Consider the following 23,061-nt stretch of genomic DNA (forward strand, 5'->3'; position numbering starts at 1 on the left):
CCAGAAGGTTACTGTTACATTTAATGTTGGGACTCTGTAAACTGCACTGAAGAGATCTGGAGCAAGCCAGAGCATCACATGCTCAAGGTAGGGAAGCTTGAAGATTTCATTCAGCCACATTTTGAAGTGAACTGTCCCGATTCGTATTTCCATGTGGATCAGAAGGTGGTCACTCTTTGTTTTTCACATTTCTCTGTTGGAGGGTGGAGTTAATTAGGTCAGGGAATCTAATCAAGGCCCACCCATACCATGCCAAATTCTGGCATTCATCAACTATGATGTGGAGAAGAGGAAAATTATTTCCTCTTCAAGGGGGGGAACAGGGTCTAGCCTGGGGAAAGAATTGTGTTCTGCTTCTATAAATATTTTCCTAATTGCCGCCCCTTTATCCTGTTACATGCAAGTTAATGAACACTTATGCTCTAGTCACTTATACGGTGTAAGGGAGAACAGAATGCAGTCAGGAAGCCAGGAGGGAAACAGAATTGCTCCTGCACCTTAAACCCAGTTGTCACAACGGTCTGGAGGTGGGGCAGGGAAGGAGAGAGAGTCTCTTCCCACGTGAAAGATTCCCCAGCCACCCTAGAGTCCATGGAATTCTGCTGCCCATACTGAATGGATCCAGCCCTAGTACACACAGATCCTCTCTGGAGCAAGGTACCCCTCGTGCTTTAAATGCAGGACATTAATCATTGTTAAGGGCTGGTGAGGGCATGCTAGGTCTGGTGGCCCACTCTTATGTGTGACTGAGGAAGCTTTTTGGATGTTTTTGCACCAGTCCAAATGGTAACTGGAATTTAATACATTTATATCCTGTTTTTCCTTCACGGAACTCAAACGTGCTTTACATTTCCTTCTCAAATCCAGATCCCTTAGAGAGCAGGACCTGTTTACCTTCAGCATTATAGCTGCACCCATGATGCCTTGTCTGGCCTGAATTAGTGTCTGCCCAGTAAGTGTATGATTTCCTCTCATTAAGAGGGCTTCTGCCCATCATTAGAAAGTCCTGGAGTGTTTGTGTGTGTGGAAACACAAGAATGAAATGCTTCTCCAAGAACCACCCAGTCTGTCAGCCTCTGAGTTCCTCTCCCCACCCTTGAACCCTGCTTCTCATGACCTCCATGTCCTTACCTGCCCTGGCACTAAGTGATTACGGCCAGGAGAGGGCACCCCAAACCAGCAATCCTTACTCTGCAAGAAAAGGGGGAAGAGGGGGGTGTGGTGAGGGTTTCCGGCCCATCTGCCCTTGGAGGGAGCAGAGGGGTCACAGCTGTGTCCCTTTGCTCAATCAACTTAACCCTTCAAAGGTCCCTCTGAAGGTCTGAATCATTTGCTAAGCTGTGGGAGGAGAAGAAATCTTTATTTAATTAGAACTATGTGCTCTTATTACCATCTGTATTGAGTTTGGAACTTATCATCAATGCTAAGACAAAGCATGGGTTACAATTTCACCACATTAAATAATGGTCAATATAATGTATACAATGGCCTGGAAAGCAGACTGACATTTTATGCATCATGGGGGACAACCAACATCAGGCAGTTTTAAATCCAAACCATTTCAGTTGAGGGTTAAGCACATGCTTACATGTCTCCCACTGATATAAAAGGGACTTAAAAACTGCTTACCTAAAATTTGGCTGGAGTGTGCACCAGTGTGTACATTCATGCAATAAAAAACATAGTGCTTAAACACCCCACCTACTGAAGGGCAATAACCCTAAACACCAAAAAGTTAATTCAAATAAAAAGGTGATTGTGCAGCCTATTAAACAGTTTAAAAGTGATATAAAAGTAAAAAAGAAGTTTAAAAGATATTTATTACTGCAATCCTGTACATTCTTTCCTGGGAGGAAGCCCAACTGAACTCAGGAGGGCTTACATCTGAATAGACCTGCATAGGATTACACTGTAAGATTGCTTTTTAAATAAAAATAATCTAGGGGTGACCAACTGGTGATCCCTGGCAAAATATAATGGTCTGGCTCTTGTTGCCCTATCAAGTTTTAATCTAGGTGTCGTGAAAAGATAAGAAAGAACATAAGGCACTCTGCAGCTGCAATTCAACCAAGTTTAGTTCAAATAAAAAAGGGATGAAGATGAACTGTACCATTTCACACTATGAACTGGAGACTGCATAGTCAAATGTTTCACCATTAAAATAAAAAATGGCCACCCACAAAAAAATAGCATGTCAGAGAAAACCAGGCTAGAACCCTTATTCCTGGCATGCTAGATTTCTATGTACAGGGATTTAGAAATTTTTGGTAAAAGGGAGCACTTAACCATGTGAACGGTCTGAAGTGAGTCAGCCTAGGAACAGGTTTTTAGCACCCTGTCTGCTATTTGTGTGAACAAATAGGTTTCCTTGAAATCAAAGTTAGTTACAACAACCGAAGCCCCATTACTTTCAACAGGACTTGGTTTATCATTACTAACTTTAGCCAAGTTGGAGTCACAGGCCAATAAGCTGATATACGGGCAAGTCTTCCCCCCCCCCACACACACATAGCCCTTTTGTTTCTCCAGCAACAAAGCCAGGAAGCCTCTAATTAACCAGTTTCCCATTTCATCTGAATGGAGACACTATGATTACCAACTACGAAAAAAGTCAGGACATTAAATCAGGTTCAAATCATGAGTTAATATCCTGGCTTATTCCAAAGATGGTAACCAGACAAAACTGGACGCTATGGTTAATTAGCACTGGTTTTCAAATGGTGAGTTGCGACCCACTACTGGGTCACGGCATGATCTAAGATGGATTGAAACAGCAGACCTACTAACATACAAATGGACTGAGACCCAATCTTGTCTCCTGAGGGGATATTTTCCCCTCATTCCAATATGCGCTCTATAGTGGAGAACCAGTTTCTGCCAGGTAATACTTTGTTACAGGGCCTTACTATCTATGAAGTGACAGACTTCTTCAAGCTCCTAAACCACCATCTGAAAAGTGAAGTGGCATCTGAAACTCAAATAGCGGCCCATCCCTGATATGCACTGTCTTTATTCCACTCTTCTGCTCCCTGCAGTTTCCATTCTGGTATGCAGAAAATATCTTTATGAAGGCATAAGGACAGCTTTTCTGGTGGAGGGGGGCACCTCTAACCCTGAAGACTGTATGATGTGTGATACTTTTACAAGAAAGTCATAGTTTGGGTTCTCATTATGTCCAAACACAGGCTCATGATTTGTCTTTCTCTAGACAAACCCCAAGGTTTAAGCAAAGAACAGCTTGTGGCCTGTCTGGAGCGAGACAAACCATGAGTCTGGGTTTGGATGTAACACTAATTCAAACCATGGCTAAGCCCCTGATAGTATGGCTGCAGCAGGACCAGGAAAGGAGTACGACTGCCACAATCTTCAGTCTGGAAACTTTCCTTGTTCATGCTAACCCACTGTTTGGCTTAGTGTTATGTGTAAACTGGGCTATTATAACACATAACTAGCCACATAGAACATGAATATACCTTTACCAGATGTGCACTTCCAACTCTGGTTTGACCATTTGTGTACCATAAAATTGTGCATTTGTTTCCACATAATTATGAAGAAGGCATACAGTGAAAGCGGCCCATATACATGGCAAGCTCCCTAGGCATTAATCACACCGTTCCCTGTTCTCTACACTCATAGTAAAAACCAAACCAAACAAAGTCTAATAGCAGAAAAAAGAGAGTAAGCCAAACCATGTAGACTTTGCATATACATACACAATCCTGATGCAAAATGAGATATGCATGTTATTTGCATAATATATTCTGCCAGATTTTCAAAACATTTTGTGCGTGTGTGTGTGCGCACACACTCAAGGACTGAGAAGAGGAAGGGGAAAAGATACATTCAGAAACAGAAGAGCCAGAAAATATTATCCAAAAAGAAAGCAAGGAATGAAAAGCAAAGATCACCAGGATGTAGATTTGTGCATCAGAGAAATTCAGACAAGAGACGTGCAACCTCTGGTTAAGCTCTGCCTATCATACCCTCCTGCACCATTTACCAGAAATTTCCGCTTCTGTTTCCAGTGGCTGCCTTGGGCATTTGTAGTGCGGTGTGCCTCTGTGGCAATGTGGATCAGCTCCCATTCCTCTGTGGTTGGCTCTGGTCTGTGCTGAAGGGATTTCATCATCTCTTCTTTGCGCCGCCTTTCCCGGTTTTCTTCAATCAGCTTCCGCTTGGCTACCCTCTTGGAGTCATCCAGCACCACTAGGGGGCGCGAAGAATGGAGAAGCATGAGTGGACGGTGGGCCTCACACATAGCCAATCAGAGCTGTATAAGGCATCTGTTGCATCCTGGAGCCCATATATGGCCACTACCAACGTGCTGACAAAAAACAATTTGATTGGCTGGCAGAATTCTGAAGTAGTTACTATGAACTTTGGGGCACTTCTGCCACATCAACATCCCAATATGTAGGTATTCAAAGATGAATTCACACAACTCTATGGACCAACCAACATGCTACCTCTTCCCCCCTCCCCATTTGTGACCACTTTCCTTCCCATGGGGTCCCTGGCTGCAACCACCCCTTCCCATATCCCCACCCCCACAGCCCTCCATATGGGCGCAATGCCCTTACAGTCCATGGCCATGCCAACGGCAATGCACTTCTTGAATCGGCAAAGCTGGCACTGGTTGCGGGTGATCTTGTCGATAACACAGGAGCCATCATACTTGCAGGAGTATGTTGGGTGCAGGTTCTTCTGGATGGTCCGTCGGAAAAATCCCTGTAGATGGGAGAATGAAATCAGAACCAGGCAGCCTTGAGAAGGAAGGCCTTTGATTCCCAAATCAAGGTCCACCCACCAACTCAACTTCCAACTGGCTCCTGTCTGCAAGGGTCCTGCAGTCCTATTGGCACTTACAATACTAAACTGAGCTTCTGCCATTCTAATCACCAATGCAAAGCATATTAGGGCTTCCCCTCATTAATGCCAGGGACAGAATGACACCAGGTTGTGTACACCCATATTCTTTTTCTGTGATTCTAATCCATTAGTCAGAGTTGCCCCAAGATATTTTGGTGTCATGATGGAAGATCTAAATGGCTTTCCCTAGGTCTCCCATTAATTATGGGGCAGAATCCATTTGGATGTTCTCCACCCCATATCATGATCTTGTACAACTCCCATTCATTTCAGTGACATGTATGCACGAGAATATCCCAGCAGATTGTGCCACATGGACTGGAACAGCTCAACTCCCACTAGGCAACCCTTAATGACACCCCAAACCTCCCACTAGTTTTTTTTTGTTAACTTTTTCAAAGTGAACAGGGCCCATCTTGAACTCCAACTTGGGCTTGCAATCTGCCATAGTGAGTAGATTCTGTGGTACCATTAAGGGGCAGCAACATCTCCATTATTTGGATATTCTGCCTCAGGCACTGAAACATCTTGATCTGTCGTTGCTTGCTTTCACTATATATGTCTATCTTTCCTCTTCTCTTTCGCCTAGTTTCCTCCTCCTCCTCCTCCTCTTCTCTGCTCTCTCTCAAAGAAGAAAAAGAAAATGCCTCTGGCAAGATCCATTTTAGGTCAGGTGACCCAACAATCTGTTGGTCATGTTCCACCAACTGGAAACTATTGCACTAGATTCCCCTCATCATAGATGAAGCTGTAGTGAGATGGAACTCCACTGTTTGCCCAACCTACATGGTTCTACTTTAGATACTATCCAGTATAACGTGTGGCCAGACTACATGGAAACAACTTTCATACCACATTGGCATTGCTAAAAAATAACTAGGCCTGGGTCACACACTTGAAAGGAAAGAAGTGGGTCCTAAAATCGGAAATCAAGTTTGAGACAGCGGGGAAGAAGAAGGCAAAGGACTACTAAATAGGGAGAAAAATGTACTCTGTAAATGCTTTGAAGTACTTTTGTTCTATTATGAACTTCATATCTTAATCTTCAGCTTGGCTCTGAAGCTAGGTTATGGAGCTGCTCTTTGGCTCAAATCAAGTTGTGAGGAGATGGAAACCAATCTCTGTTCACAATCTCCAAATGCCTACTGATTATGCCCTCTCTCCTACAAAGAAAAATACACACTTCTCACCTGACTGAAGTGCTAGGAAGTGCAATACTTTTTCAACAGCCCCCTGTGGCAGAATTCTGCATTCTAAGGGCCAAACTAAATGTGCACTTGTGATCCAGAAAGTGAGAATGGAAGGGATCCAGTTTTCACATTAAAATAACCATATGTGGGAAGAAAGTGAAACCCCCTTGATGCACTTGGCTGTTTTAAGTTATTACCCACGTGCTCGGACCTATCTGGGCTTAAAGCAGCCAAGGACAGCAAGGTGAGGCAGATGAGGGTTTAACATCCCCCCTTCACTGTACACCCATTTTCATTTAGGCAAATGAGTAAGATCTTTGTTTATTCATTTATTACACACAAACTCATCTAGTTTCGCTCTAAAATGTGCCAGAAACACTGTCACTGCATCCTCACTCATTAGGCACCCAGCACGACTGGTTATCTAGCAATGTCCTTAGTTAACCCAAAAATCTTCTACCCTGCCATCAGCACCCATTATGACTCTGGTGTTCAGTGTTCTTACTGTGGGAAGGCTTGCCTGTGTCAGAATCATGAGAAGAGAGGATGCTGAAATGTGGGGATGCCTCTTTGTAAACAATACCCAGTGCCTACTTAATTGATATTAATACAATACAATACATTCCTTGCCTGGGAAATCCACATGTTATGCCAAGAAATCTCAGCACCTGTACTTAAAAGTAATGCTTGGAGATCAACACCAGAGATGGAACAGTACTTTTTTTTTGCACATCCTCCTTCAAAAACTCTCTGTGAAATCTATTTCTCCTCTCTCTTTGCCCTTTGCTTCCTTCATGTGCCATCTTCTTTTCTCACAAGCTCTTTTGCCAACTGGACCCAAATTTGGCACTCCCTAGGGCAAAGCAAGGTGGCCACCTCAAGCCATGGATTTTAGATACCATGAAGGGCAATGGAGTGAGAGACAGATTTATTTCTATAACTATGCTTATATCCCAACTTTCCTCCAATAACCTCAAGGTAGCATAGATTATTATCCCCCTCCCCCTCACAGACATTTCGTTCTCACAATGAACCTGTGAGGTAGGTCATGCTGAGAGTGTATGCCTGATCCAAGGTCACGCAGTGAGCATTGTGACTGAGTGGGGATTTGAACAAAAGTCTTCCCAGACCTAGTACAGCGCTCTAACCACTACACCACACTGGCTTTAAACCAGATCTAAGCCTTGAGGCGCAATCCACCTGGAACTTTTCTGGTGCAAGAAAATTGGAGCATTCTAGCTTGCTACAATGAAACTTGTGTAGGAGAATGCCTTGGTGGATTGTGCCCCCATGTGTGGGATGTGGGCTGCCATATGAATTTTCTGCTGCAGGCTCCAAAACTGCTGAGTTGTCCCTGATCAGGTCCCCTTGGGTTCATTCTCCCATCTCCCTGCCTTTAACTAATCTGATCTCCATACTGCAGGAACCATCTTCTCTCTTTTTTTCGAAGTCCTCTCCTTCCTTCTCCAGTAAAATCCTTCCTAACCATTCCTCAGACACATCTTACCTGTACCTCCATGGCCTCTTAAGTCTCCCATCCCCACTATTTTGTCAATCCAAAGCCTTTAGTTCCTCCTCTTCCTCTCTTGCCCATATAATACCGACTGTAAACACTCTGGGCAGCAAACTTTGTCACGTCTATGACTTGTATGGCCCCACGCACGCTGGTTACATATAGTCATTATTGTAGTGTGGTGGCAGCAGCAAGAAAGTCGAACTTGGACCAGGGAGATGTAGGTTTAAATACCAGTTCATCTATTACATGTACAGGGTAGCCTTGGGCAAATCACTACCTCCCAGCCTAACCTTGTGAGGCTAAACTGTTATAAAACCTCATGCATGCCCCACTCCCTCAGAGAAACATCAAGTACAGATGTGATAGGTAAGGAATAGCACTGCAATATTTGGGGAAGGGCAGTGGCAATGGGGAAGGCTGACAGATCAGGGGGACAGATAAGGTAAATCTGGGGCAGAAGAGGAGTCTATGAATGAGGAAATGTAACTGGAGGCCATGGAAAATATTGGATCAGTGAACCTTGGCCCAGATATCCTGAGGAATTATTGCTCACGGACTTCCGGGAAGGGTGACTTCGCTTGTGCCTGCTTTTGAGACGGGCTCCCGCCTCAAAAGAAGCTTATTCAGATATAAATCAGTCAGAACATTTTTTTTTGACTGATGAAATTTCTCCCGGGCAGGGAGAAACATAGAGATCAACCTCAAAAGCCTGTTTTTGTTGGGAGGACTGGATTTCATTAATTTATGAGAAAAGGTCCAGCCAGCAATGCCGGACGGACTTCCGAACAAGCTCTATCTGATTAATGCGATACGTTTATCTTTTCTTCAAAGAGAAAACGGACTAACAGGCAAGCACCCTTCTTTCTTTCTATTCTTTTTTTTACTTGGTTTAAATTGTTGCAGCAAAAAGAGATTTGTCAAATGAATCAGCTTTAAAGAACTTCTGGGTGAGCTATAACTCTTCTCTGTTATTCACGAAATTAACAGCTTATCTCTGTTTCTATTGCAAAAAGCTGTCCTGGAAGTGCATTCTAAAGATATAAACAGAAGAGGGATTTCTATTCTGAGGAACATTATATTGTCTGGGACTATTCTCTTTTTGGTCTATTTTATTTTGACGAATCTGCTTCTTCACGACGCCACTAACTGTTTTGATGCTGGGAACTAAATTTGTTTTGTGTTCTTGAACATAGAGAGATAAGGCAGGCTGCTCTGTTTATACTGTGACGTCATCAAGCCTGGAATATTAACCCAATTGTTGCTGAAATAAGAAGTGGTTCTTCTTTATTTTTGTTTTGTTTTGTTTTCGTGGTTTTAAAAATGGCAATCAAGAAAGTGGCTGAGAATCTGGAAGTAATTATGTTTCAGAAAATAATGGATGAGATTGAGATAACGAAACAAACCCTGCGACAGGGCAGTAAGGAGCTGAAAATTGAACTGAGCAAAATGACGCAGGAGCTTAAAGAAATAGGGGATCCTGTGAGAGAGGAGAATGAGATCAGAGACGAGAAAAGAAAAAATAAAGGGAAGATACAAGCCCTGGAGATTAGAACAAATGTGGAATTGGAAAAAGATCTGGAGTTTATGGATATTAGAAATAAAATCTACTGTTTGGAATTTAACGTTATCTCTGAAGAAATTAATGAAGATATTAGAGATAAAGTTATCAATGGCTTGGATAATCTTCTGGACTGGAATGACGTGATGGAGCTTGATATAGAGAAAATCTATGGAATTAACTGCAGCCATGTGACAATGGAAAAACTCTCAAGAGATGAGCCAGTGCATTTTGTAAAAAAGAAGAACACAGATATGACTTTACAACAATATTTCAGCAACTTATTCAGAATCGATGGCAAGAAAATATTTGGGATAGAGGAAATTCCCATCAGACTCTTATTATATGACTATGGCTATGACAGCAAGATTATTATGGAATACTGATAATGGAAGATTGGACACTGAAATTACTGGACTTAACAGGACTATTGAAGATGGAAGATGGAATTAATATGGATAATGGAATAATGGCTATTGAAATTATTGGACCTAACAGATTTTGATGAGATGGATTAATCGATATGTTTATTTGGACTATGGTTATGACAATAAGATTATTATTATTATTAACGAGATGGATTAATCGACATGTTTATTTGGAGAAAAATTGATAGATATATTTCTTAAAGAATTGAAACCTCTCTTTGACTTTTTGTGGAAAGAATAAAGTAATGTTTATGAGATTTGATGATTAATTAAGATAACTACTGGAGGAAAGTGATTTTATAATATAATTTAAGAGACAGGATTGTTATATATTGTAGACCTACAACTGATTTGATCTGCGACAAATGGGAAGTCAACATTTTATTTTTTTGTTTAATCATTTTTGTTTTGTTTTGTTTTTTGTCTTTGAATGTTTTATGATTTTGTTTTGTATGTTTTATGAAAATTTGAATAAAAATTATTGTAAAAAAAAAAAAAAAGGAATTATTGTTCACGCATTTGGCCCAACCCTTCCACACTCCTCACCTGTCCCACTAACACTAGCCCCTCCTCCCCACCATCCTGTGCCCCCTGCTGCAAATGGGTCAAATGTCTTCCACCAGTTCCCGTAACAAAAGCACTGACCCCTATGCAGTGCCATCCAAGGCAGCTTGTGTCACTTAGTAGTATCACTGACTGCTAAAGGCACCAAGTCCAAGGACAGAATCCTCCACTAGTGAGATACTATGGACGATATGCCCCTTCCCAAGCTTTCATTACCTTGCAGCCTTCACAGGTAATACATCGGTAGTGGTACCCCGTGGCTTTGTCTCCACATACGACACACTGCTCATCTTTGTCCAAGTAGCTAGGGATGTACCCTATAAGAGAAAGCAGAGTGGAGAGGTCAAAGCTGGAAGGGGAAATCTGCAAGAAGTTAAGAGCTGCTGTCAGAACAAGGATCCATCTTGTTCAGCATTCTGTCTGCATGAGGCTCCATGGAGAAGGAGGACGAGATGGTGACAGCTACCTCTTAATGAGTTCTGGTGGAGGATCTTGGGCAGCTGAAAGACCTGTTTCGGAACTTTCAAAAACCTTTAAATAAATAAATAGCTTTCACAAGAACCGAGGCAGCACTGCAACCCTCAGACTGCCTCAAACTCTCTTTTTTTTTAACCTTGGCATTTCCACGCTGATTTTTCAATGATATCCCATTTAAAATCCACACAGAAACAGTGTGGGACAGACTTAGTCCCATCTCATGAAGAACTGGGATAGGCCAGACTTCACTGGGTCCATCCATGCCTCCTCACTGTTGCTGGTCACCATCACTTGCTGACCAGACCTTACAACCTCCAAAATACAAAGGCTCTATTTCACGGTTTTATTTATTTAGATTAAAAAAACCACACACGCATGCGCTCTCGAAGTGGCCTCCATTTTATAACAACACAAACCACACAACAGAACAACATAAAACCACACCATAGTACAACACAGGCCCCTCTGGACTGGTGTTTTATTGAGGAGTGTATTCTGCAACATGTTTGTGACACAATAGCATATTGGAAGTGGATTTATTCTGCTTTATTAGGTGATGCTTCCCCAATGCTGCCACATTATTGCCGTCTGGAGGGGATATAGCACAACAAAAGCAGAGGACCAAAACCACCCATAAAACCTTCAAACCATTTTCTGTATGAAAAGATTTCATCAGGAAGTTACAGGATGTGCCTTTTGCAGGCACAAACAGTATTGGAAGCTGGATCGCATACAACCTGTCGAGAGCATCATGAGCACAAATCATCATAAATACACAATAAAAAGGATGTGTGGAGGGGGGCTACAACAGCCAACACCGGCAAAAAGCAGTACACTAATATCATTTGGAAAACCCCACCAGGAACTCCAACCCACATTAAATAGGATGTTTTTTACAAACCTTCTGATGACTGGGTGGGTGGGTGGAAACCAACCAAGTGGGCCTCCCCAATGGAATAAATTCCAAGACAGGGCATCTCTCGAGAGAAGGCCTGAGGTCTAACAACTGACTACCACACTTCTGAAAGAGAAGGCACACACAGCAGGGCCTCCTCTAAGAGTATATAATACGCTGTATGCCAAATTTCTGAAATTTCTTTCCTTACTTAAAACTGGAGGCACACTTTGCTTTTCTACCGCAAAAGGATGGTTTTAAGAGGTGTACACGTGAATTCCTCCATGCATATATTAAAGCCTAGAGGGGGAAGTGGGACTGCAACAGACAGCTTTGTCTGTGATGTCTCTGCAACCTCTGTACAAGCCTCTGCTCCTCTTTCCTTTCTCTAGGCCAGAGGAGGGGAACCTGTGGCCCTCCAAATGTCACTGGACTCCAACTCCCATCATTCCTATTAAACATGGCCAATGATGAGGGACGATGAGAGTTATAGTTCAACACAACAGGCTCCTTAGCTCAGCCTTAAATTTTGGTCTCCCACCTCCGTGCCTATTTGTCTTATTGTATGTCAAGATTCTACTGCTAGAATTAAAGGAGAGGAAAAAGGTGAACCCCAAATAACATTAGGAGAAACCCCCTAAGAGTCACCACAAACAACCATAACAAGAAACACACGATTTTACACATCAGCTCCATATAATCAACACCACATTTGATACACTTCAACAACAGCACAGAATCCAAAAGACATCCAACATAAACGCTGATAGAAGAGAACATAATAAGAGCCTGCTGGATCAGGCCAACAGCTCATCTAGTCCAGGACCCTGTTCTCACAGTGGCCAGCCTGATGCCAACGGGAAGGGCACAAGGAGGACATGAGCGCCAGAGTGCTCTCCCCTCCTGCAGAGTCCAGAAACTGGTATTTAGAAGCATACTACTTCCAGTAGAAGAGTGTGTGTGTGTGGCTACCCACTAATCTAACCTGATACCTGTTCTCAGAAAGATCATTTTACCCAACACTTCCACACATTCATCTTATATCTGATCCTTCCTTCAGCAAAATTGTAAGTAACTTCCAAAGGACAAAAATGGCAAGCGGGGTGGGGGAGTGTGACAGAGAGCTAACTGAGACAGGGTTGTTTTCTTAGGGCGGTTCCAAACATTACATTACAAACATTACAAACATGAAATGCGTGAAGAGAACATGCCCACCTTTGAGCAGATTTATGTATGAAGGTGCTCCTTTTCAGACACTACATGGATGTTGGGGCTGGGGCTGGTTGGCAAGAACAGTGCCAGCAGGTATCATCCCACTGGGTGCATGCCTACAATTTATTTGAACAGTACAATTTACCTGCTGTAGGAGGTGTGTCTCCTGAGTGGAAGGAAACAAACCAAGAATTCATGCAAAGATTCAATATTCAGCCTCCTCTGAGGGTGGGTAATTCTGACGAATGCCAGCATAATTTGGTGCTCTAGCCCTTGGCTTCTTTCAATCAGTCTCCACTGGGAAGTGGGCATGACAGTTCTGCCACATTTCTGCTCTGAATAGAACTCCATCTTTCAAGCACTCATGGCCAACTTAAAACCAGCATTACATTTATCGTTCAGACAGATGTGGTTAACTCAGTAATGAAAGAACTGCACACACCATATTCTCAGAGGTACTCTCCTCTTTATGAATGCTTCACCAAGGATGGTGAAGAGTAGCTTGGGGAGACTCCCACGCAGCCATGAAAAGCTCACTGGGTGACCGTCGGCCACCTAGCTCTTGGCTTGACTTATTTACCTCACAGGGTTGTTATGAACATAACATGGGACAACCCCCACATATGTAATTCGGAGCTCCTTGGAAGACTGGCTTAACCCCTCTTTCCCACCCCCCACCCTGTGTTCAAATTTAATTTGTAAGCTGCCCTATATTTGACTCAGCTTACTTTGCTGACAAAACATGAAGACTGCAGGCAGGGAACTCTGTGGCCCAGCCCTCACAGCAGAGGCACCCAATGGGCTGAATGCATCTCAAAGTCCCCTTTGACCCCACATTCCAGGCTTGGGGGGGCAGGAACTGGCAAGGTCTATCCTTGTCTGCTCCCCTCCCCACCTTCCAGGCTTTGTTAGTCTTTCTGAAAGGCTATTTAAAGTACTGCTAATGAGGGTGCCTTTCATGTGGAAAACACAACAGCCATGTACATTGTAAAGGGCTCTTTATCTCTGGGGGCTGAAGGGGAAGGAAGCAGTGTGTGACCCCCCACTTCAATTATCCACCCCCAACTCATGTAACCTTGCTTACCCTCCAGGGCCTCATCAACACCAATAATGAAGGTGTCCCTCCTCCCTGTCCAGGAAAAGGAGTTAGGTTCTCTCATTCATCCCCTGCACTCACAATGTCCTATTGTCTAGGGTTGTGGCAAGGGTCACCTCCACATGACTCCTGGATGACCCAGCCACGAGGGGGGAAAGAATCGCCCCATGACATTAGCATGTAGCTGGGGGTGATAAGGCATGTGTTTCTCAACAAGAAGAACACAGGCAGCTGCCTTAAAGCAGCAGCAGGTTGCCTCGATATTATACAGCCACAAGAGTGGCTGTATACTATAGCCAGCATGGATTTTTCACATTCCGCAATTTTAAACTGAAAATACCCCCCATGCCATTTTGATTCTTCCCATAAGCTCATTTCAAAACAAAACCTTACAAACCTTATAGTCCTGAACTCAGAAACGCTTGCTTAACAACCCTCTAAATTTTCATGGCGATACACAAAACAGTTCTCGTAATCTGTTGAAATTCATTAAAAATCAGCCATGTTCACAGAGTACATGTAATCCTAATACTGATCTTGCCCCATACTCTGACCATCATCTTCTACAGTTTAAAAGTTTTAAAAATGCCTGGCTGAGTTTTAATTAATTTAAGAAATTTTGGCTGGAACCCTATGATAACATGGGGCATGCTCAGTAAGAACCAACTGTCAGTGTTCTAAAAGCTTCACAGCTGCTGGGCTTGGCTAATCAGGGGGCCACACCCACACCAGACTTTTATTTCACGTGAGACAGTCATGGCTTCCGTCAGAGAATCCTGGGAAGTGTAGTTTGTGAAGGGTGCTGAGAGGAAACTCCTGTCCCGTGACAGAGCTCCAATGGCCAGAGTGGTTTAACAGTCAGCCACTCTGATTGAAGGTCTGTGAGGGGAACAGGGCTTCTCCTAGCAACTCTCAGCACCCTTCACTAACTACACTTCCCAGGATTCTTTGAGAGAAGCCATGACTTTCCAAAATGAACTAAAGGCCTGGTGCAGATGTGGCCAGGGACAGCTTTGGTTTAAATTTGGGTGGGAGGCTACATGTGCCTGCTGTACAATAAAAAGGTGAGGGAAACGCTGAAAAGCAATGATACTGTTCACAATGTTTTCCTTTTCGAAAGGATTTTCCCCTCTGCCCAGTGCCCACCCACCCAATCTCCTCCCCTCCCCCTCCCTGCCCCTCCCCCGGGTCAGCCTTGGACTAGGATCTGGGAGACCAGGGTTCAAATCCCCACACAGCCATAAAGCTGACTGGGTGACCTTGGGCCAGTCACTGCCTCTCAGTCTCAGAGGAAGGCAATGGTAAAACCACCTCTGAATACCATTTACCATGAAAACCCTATTCAAAGGTTCACCATAAGTTCGGTCGACTTGAAGGCAGTCCATTTCCATTTCCAAACATGATTTCACAGAAATAAATCCCACTGAACTCAAAAAGTATGCAAATGATCAAACTAGGGTTGCCAGGCCGAGCCTCCACGAGGTCTTCTGTATCTTTAAAAGTTGTGCAGGGGGAAGGGAGAATTTCACCTTGTGGTTTTTCCCATTACAGTGTTGCAAAACCTGTACTTGGCTGAATTATCTCTTCTCTTAAAGATACAGAATTATTCTCAGGCCCTGAGACTGGCAACCCTAGATCAAACCCACCCTCCCTTCTACCTCCTATCCCCTCCCTCTTGACCCTTCCCTCCCCCTTCCTTGGCCCCTCCCTCCTCATCCCTTTCCAATTCCCTCCTTCCCCTTCCTCCTCCCCATGGTCAGTTTTACCTATCTTAAGCATGATTGCACGGGAGTAAATCACACTGAATTCAATAAACATGCAAATGATCAAACCTGTCCTTCCCCTCCCCTCCTCCTCTTGCCTGCTCCCCTCCCAGTCCTCCCCTCTGCCTTTCCTCCCCTCCCTCCTCCTCCCCTCCCCATCCCCTGTGGTCAGTTTTACCTATCCTAAGCATGATTGCAGGGGAGTAAATCCCACTGAACTCAATAAGCATGCAAATGATCAATCCATTCTCAGCCAGCTTGCACAGGATCCCATTTCTTACCTCCCTGATTAAAAAGCAGGGAAATTCACTAATAGGCAAAAAAAACCTTGCGGTTTAAGAACGTACTTATAGCCAACAGATATTTCTATAAAACTATAAAGCAGGGAAATTGGGCAGCTACAGTGAATGCACCAGAGGAGCAGGAGACCTGACCTCCTCTCTGAGATATTGGACTGCCCTACAAATTGGTCAAAATGCAAACACAATTTGGGTTGGTCTTTCACAGTCCAATCCACTTGCTGTGTAGCTTGCAAGAATTTGGTAACATGTGCCTCTGAGCATATGGTGAGTGGTGGCAACACCCGCAATCAGCCCAAAGAATAGAAAGAAGACGTGCTGTACTGATCTTGTTTTAGCAGAGAGGAAGCAACATTATTAAGACAGTTGATATTGTTCAGAGGGTCACTTTAAATATGTCTGATTTACTTTGCAATTTTAGTGAAGTTTCCTATAGGAAATCATTTTCTTTTGTTTCTATTTCTGTGAATATGTGAAGTACAGCAACACTTTGCAAAATTTACACTTAAAAAACTCCAAACATGATTGTGGAATAATGGCACTGACTTCTGCAAAATAGTCTCCAGTGGACCTCAGGAGTGTGTCAATTTGCACAAGATAAAACAGTGGGAGGTGAAATATATTCTAGCAAAACTGTAGGTGTGCTCTATGTTTTTAATTGACCGGGCCCACCTTGCCTTAAATGAAGTGGTTTAAACATAGCAGGCTGAAAATATGCATCTTCTTTTTTCCATTCCATTGCTGAAGTGGCAGCATATTGTAATCAGTCTGATTTTACATCAAACTGCAGTTTCAGATTCAACTATTAATGCCCCCAAAGTAGAAATAGAACATAACCTCCAATTTGAAACACAAAAGGCTGTCTTCACCATCATATGACACTGACCAATAAAAAGGCTTTGAAATTAATAAAAATAAATTTGACACAGATCTCTAGGATGAATAATGAGGGAAATTAAATTTTCTATTTTAGATTCTCTGTAGAAACATTAATAACACAGGAAAGAAGCAAAGTAAGAAGAACACCAGCAAACATACAAAAATATAATTCTCTATCTTTGGAGATGGCAGGTGTTTAAAGTGGGGAAATAGTAGAATAAATGTATGGTGTGAATGTGGCCTTAGCCAAAATAATTGATTACATCCAAGAGTGCTTGCAACTACTGTGCCATGACCTTTTACCTTTGTAGACCCTTTAGTATCTATCCCTATGTGTGTGTGTGTGTGCGTGTGTGTGTGTGTAAATATTGTATTTTATGTATTTTAATTGTATTTTAATGTTTTTGTGATTTTACTGTTTACAATTTTATTACGTACATGTTTGATTTTATTTTTGTAAGCCACCCTGAGTGCCCTATTATAGGGTAGAAGGGCGGGATAGAAATATTTTAAATAAAATAAATAATAAATAAATATAGTCTGCTTTTCCTCTGCTAAAGAGCTCAAGGTGGTATACATGGTTCTCCCCCTCATGCACACATTATATCCTCACAACAAGCCTGGGAGGTACATCAGGCTGAGAGATAGTGACTGGCCCAAGGTCATCTAGGGAGCTTTGTGACTAAGTGGGCATATGAACCTGGGTCTCTCCAGTCCTAGTCAGACAGACACACTATCGCTATATCACATTGGCTCTTAACCCCATGGCTCTACAGTCCCTTTTTTCAAAACTTTGGCTGTGTATACACTCACATTTACTCTGCATCCAGTGCAGTCTCACCACTGGCTAAGGAAGCAGTATGCAAATGATGTGAGCCACAGTCTATATCTATCCTGTATCTGTTCTGTGCCTCTCATGAAATACTGCACTTTGATGTGTTTTTCCCCCAAACAAGTTTTGATCCGAATTGATAAAAAGAACAATTTAGCTGCATTTTAAGCTGGTAACGTGTACACAGTCTTTCTTATGTCCTGTGCTTTCTTTCTACTCAGCTTTCCAGTCTTCAACTGCCCTACTCCTTTCCTACCAACAACACTCAGTGGTGTCCTGTCCAACCCCGAAAGCGCACAGACACTGTCTCTCATTGACCCTGTCCTTCCTCCACTCTTCATCTTCTTTCTCTCTGCCTCCTCCCCTTCCCTTCAGGTTTGGTTTCTCAGTTCTATGTCTTTTTGCCCTATTCCTTCAGCCACCTTGCATCTGGCTCGCTCCCTGTCTCTACCTTCATCATCTCTCTTCCCCCTTGGCTGCCCAACACCACATAACTGCCAACAGCATACAGCCTCTCCTGTCGCTAGGCCTTGAATAAGGCTTCTCCAAGACAAACTCATCTATTACTATTCTGTTTCTATTGCTACTCATTTTCTGTAAACTTTCTATAGCCAGAATTAGAAGTTAATTCATTAAGTGAAGCATAAAAAAATGGGCGGATTATATTATATTGTGTGTGCGATATACATTAATTTATAAAATCACAGTGTGTGTGTGTGTGTGTGTGTGCGCGCGCATTAGGGATGGGGTTCGCTGCCTAGTTTCGATCCATTTGTATTCCAGTAGTCCATCATTCTATCCTGATCTGTCTTTGTTTGTTCCCGCTTACTTCGGCACTTGCTGATTCAATCTGCTGGTTTTTGGGGGAGGGGTTGAAAAAACAATTTGTGTGATTTTTAACATAAATGCCTATGTAAATGATAACTGTGGTTTATTTTTTCCTATTTGTCACACCTACACACTGTTACAAATGCATCAACTTAGATGAAATTATGAAGATAATTATGTAAAATTGGGGGGGGGAGAATTAAAGAAAAACTGTGCTGATTACAGTTGCAGCCCACCGCAAAAAATCCATGCCAATTGCAGCCGCAGCCTGCCACAAGAAATCAGTGCCAGTCCAAAATGATAGCAGACTGACAAATTCTGTCAGAATCTGGTACTAAGTCCGATTTAGTGGATATTCTCCCCCATCCCTGGTGTGCATGCATATATATACACACACACACAGAGCCAATTTATAAAGTTTTAAAATCATATGATTTGTGTGTGTGAGTGCTGACAGCATATGACACAACAAACATGAAAAGTGTTAATGACATGCTCACATCATAAAACATCCATGTACACATGGCTGGGGGTTCTGATGTATGTATAAAAAGGTAAAGGTGTCCCCGCACTTGTAGTGCGAGTCGTTTCCGACTCATAGGGTGATGTCTTGCGACGTTTACTAGGCAGACCGTATATATGGGGTGGGATTGCCAGTTCCTTCCCCGGCCTTTCTTTACCCCCCAGCATATGGCTGGTACTCATTTTACCGACCACGGATGGATGGAAGGCTGAGTGGACCTCGACCCCTTTTACCGGAGATTCGACTTTCTCCTTCTGTTGGAATCGAACTCCGGCCGTGAGCAGAGCTTCGGCTGCATTACTGCCGCTTACCACTCTGCGCCACGGAGGATCTTGATGTATGTGTATCAGTGTTTAAAAGACTGTTCATATGTTACATGTTTGCTGTGAGAAACACCAGTGTGACCACAGTGATTGTGTTTGCTGTGGAAAGCGCTGAGCTAGCTGCCTTTGGCTCTCAAGAGATTAGCAGGATCTAGTGACCAAGGGCCAAATTACACATGACATCTTCTGCATGGGCACATATACTGGTGTATAGCAGGAAAAACATCTACATATACAAACCACATGTGAAGATCACACATGTATTCCCTCTTATACATACATCTTTTTCACTGGGAATCGACTACCAATTACAATTTCCCAATGAAGGTTACTCACAGCAAAAATACACATTTGTGACCTTCAGACATGAAAGTTTACACACGGGTTTTCTACACCAGTGTACACCCATGCAAAGAAAGTATCATGCCACAAGTGGCCCTAATACGCTGGGAAACAGAAGTCGCAAAGAGCCTATGTGATTTTCCAGATGGAGACAGTAGGACAATGAGGAGAGGAGAGACACTAGGTCTTAAGCCCATCTGGAATACAGCTGTTTACAACATGAAAGCTGGGGGGGGCAGGGGAGAAGAGAAACCCTCCCCTCTCTCTGCCAGCAAGACAGTCAGCATCTGGGTAGGAAGGAAAACCACTGAAGTTTGCTGTGATGCTCTCCTCATCACAGGAGACCACACAATCGGCAGCCATGTTAGGCCAATTCAAGCTTCCACTTTTGAAGCTGAAGAATCAGCTTTCATGAGACAAAAAAGCATACTGTGAAAAGGCACTCAGTTTAAATAGCCATCAAACAAGGACTCCTCCCAGTGCAGAAGAGCAACTGGTGTGTGAATGGACTTCCTAAAGCATGTATGATATAATGTGTGCCATGGAAGATACAATAACACGTATGAGAGTGTGGATTGTGCAGAATGGTACACTGAAAGTCATATGTATGTGCCACCCACACATTACATCGTACACTCAGCAGAATGAGAAAGAAATTTCTTACCATGGGTTCCTGTCCTTCAAGACTCACAAAGGGCATTGTAGATCTTTGGGGATATCACCTTCCCTTAGAACAAGGAGTATGGCCTGGCTTCCTGCAAGAACTCATCCTTGCCCTTTAGACCAGACTACAAAGACCAGAACAACCCCTCAACCCACAAACTGTGAAAGAGAAAGAAAAATATAGGAGAGAGAGAATAAGAAAGCTGCCTTTGGTTCACCTAGTATTGTCTCAGCAGCTCTCCAGGGTTTCAGGCAGAGTGTCTTTCCCAGCTCTACCTAGATATACCAGAGGTTGAACCTGGGGATCTTCTGTATATGAAGCATGTGCTCCACCACTGAACTAGGACCCTTCCCCAATAGGAGGACTTTCCTGGGAGTCCCTGCTTACCTCTCTTCATATGTACGGAAAGCAAAAGCCTTAAGATGAACTAGCCATTTAAGATGAACTAAACCATTTATGTGGAATGGAAAATGCCCTCCAGGAGCCATGGAGAAAAGGAATTCCCTGTAGCAAATTCCATTTTCTCCTCCAGCTCCCAGAGAACATTCCAGATTCTTTGGAATGTATAGAAGCAGTAGCATTTGGCGGGGTGTTGTATGTTCGTGTGTGACCAGACTGGGTGTTCATTTTGTCAATGGTACCAAAAGCATTGCCTTGTTTTATCAGTGCAGTCCATAACAGGACCAAGAAACTGAGGGTGTATCTGACTACAAATATTAAACTTGGTAGTCATTCCGTCTACTAAGGGAAAACTGGGAACATTTGTTTTGTGGAAGAAAACTAGGGATCTTCAACTACCATTCCCCAGTTTCTTTGGGGGAAGCCAAAAAATGTTTGTAGTGAACATATACTGAGAGACTCAAAATTGCCCTGCGATTTGTCCCTCTGCTTGGCTGAACATTTATTTTTATACAGATCTGTGCACAAGTAGTTTCCCCCCCATCTTGCAACCACTGAATCAAAGGGATACCAGTTTGATGACAATGCAGATTGCACTTTTCAACAGATGTAACTTTTGATTCACTCTATCAATATGGTAGAAAACACCAATATTTATGATTCACCACTGAAGTGAAGTTTAGTCTTGTCTGTTGGGATTTCATTTCTGAGATAATACTGAGAAATTCATAATATATGTGTGTTGTTGCAGGGTTGTTGCCGCTGCTGTTGCTTTTATCTCCACATTGATAAAAATCACAATTCGGTTTCAATTTAAAGTTAAATTGGAAAGTGAGAACTTTGAAGAGCTGAGGATTTTAATGGGAAATGGAATCAAAACAATTTGATTAGGTGTGTGTGTGTGTGTTTATGTATGGAGTAAGAAACTAACAGGACAGGTGACAGGCTGAAGGCACATATTTTATTCTAATGAGAGAATATCTGGCTCAGCATTCACATTCACCAACCCCCACATCATTGCATTGTGCCCCATGACCCACTGTGGCCTCACCTCTTGCATCCCCCCAGCCCTTTAGTGGTTTATCTTCCAGCTGCAGACTTGCTGTTTGAGAACCGATATCCTGAGTTGCCCCATGACCTCCTACTCTGGGCCAGTGGAAAACATCAAAAGAACTTCAATGGGTTCAGGACAGTGTTGGATAAATTCCTGAAGGATATCCTGTTATTTATATTCTGGAGTCTCAGTGATGGCTGTTTGGATCAAGGCAACCTTTCCACTCAATCCCCATTTCTCTTTTCCCCTCCAGATATTATTTCTGGGGCATAAAGAAGATTCTGCTACAACTTTTAGAGGTTAAAGCATTGTGTGAAGTAGAGTTGCTAGACGTCTATATCACTAACAACATTTTTGAGACATCTCAATGGATGAATTGTTGAAGCATCACGGTCTAAACGGCAGCTTGACTGGGAGGTGGGGAGTCAGAAAGGGGCTAGTTCATCAGGTCAAACTGCCTCGTGACGTAGTGCACATACATACTATGTATTCTATGGCTCTGCAATGTGTGGCTTGGTTCACTTGCTTGAGTTATCTGAGAGGTATTTGCCTCTGGAAGCACATGGCTGTAGAGAGCCTGTTCTCTGCTTATGGCACACTTTGGTCTTGACTGAGTAGGTTGATCAGGGATGCAGTGAAGTGCTGGTTGCTGGATGGTCCTGTTTTGAGCAGCCTGACTTGGTAGGAGTTGGACAAGATCTACAAATCTACAAATTAAAACAATTTGAAAAAGATAACTTACCTGACATACTGCTTTTCACCGAACATTGGCTGCTTTTTCTTTTACGTTTCCCATCCGGCCACCTTCAGAGAAGAAAGAAGGGGAGATTTAAAAAGCTGAAAACAAAACTGTGAATTTACTATGCAAACGCTGCCTTACTGGTTCAAGTGACTGCAGCCTCTTCACCTGTCACAGCCTTCTAACAGTGTATCCCACCTTGTGACCCCCCACCCCCAAAGCTTTCCCAAGTACCACAGCTCACCCTCTCGCTTCACACAGCTTCAATTCTATCATCCCACACCCTTTAAGAAGTCAGAAGACGGGAGCAGTACAAGTAGATTCATTTTGCGTTATCTGAGAGCAGCAGAAGTGATAAGGGGGTTGGGAAGAAGTTTCACTACACATGCATACGCACACACATGGTGAGCCCCCTCTTGACCTGGGATTCCCATGCTGCCCTTTTCCATAACCTTTACAACGTCTTCACCCCAGAGTCAGCATGCCTCTGCACAGGAAGTCAAAAGAGAGGAGCCAATCCACCAGCAACAATGCAGAGCAACGCATACAACCCAACTTACTCCAGTCTATGCCTCTCATGCTCACATCTATGGCAAACTTAAAAAGAA

The 23,061-nt window shown here is 43.1% G+C and overlaps 1 protein-coding gene across 4 annotated transcripts in view; it reads right to left on the reverse strand.

Annotated features, from left to right (window-relative positions):
• THRA (thyroid hormone receptor alpha) overlaps positions 1-23,061 on the reverse strand; it is a 151,402-nt gene that overhangs the window by 18,166 nt on the left and 110,175 nt on the right. For all 4 annotated transcript variants that reach the window (XM_061589355.1, XM_061589354.1, XM_061589356.1 and 1 more), the window contains 4 exons: positions 22,457-22,518; positions 10,345-10,445; positions 4,584-4,731; positions 4,004-4,209 (listed from right to left, as the gene is read on the reverse strand). In XM_061589355.1, the coding sequence (XP_061445339.1) occupies positions 4,004-4,209; positions 4,584-4,731; positions 10,345-10,445; positions 22,457-22,518 (517 nt within the window). The remainder of the gene's footprint in view (positions 1-4,003; positions 4,210-4,583; positions 4,732-10,344; positions 10,446-22,456; positions 22,519-23,061) is intronic.

The sequence above is a fragment of the Rhineura floridana genome, chromosome 11 (assembly GCF_030035675.1).
Source record: "Rhineura floridana isolate rRhiFlo1 chromosome 11, rRhiFlo1.hap2, whole genome shotgun sequence".
NCBI classification, from domain to species: domain Eukaryota; kingdom Metazoa; phylum Chordata; class Lepidosauria; order Squamata; family Rhineuridae; genus Rhineura; species Rhineura floridana.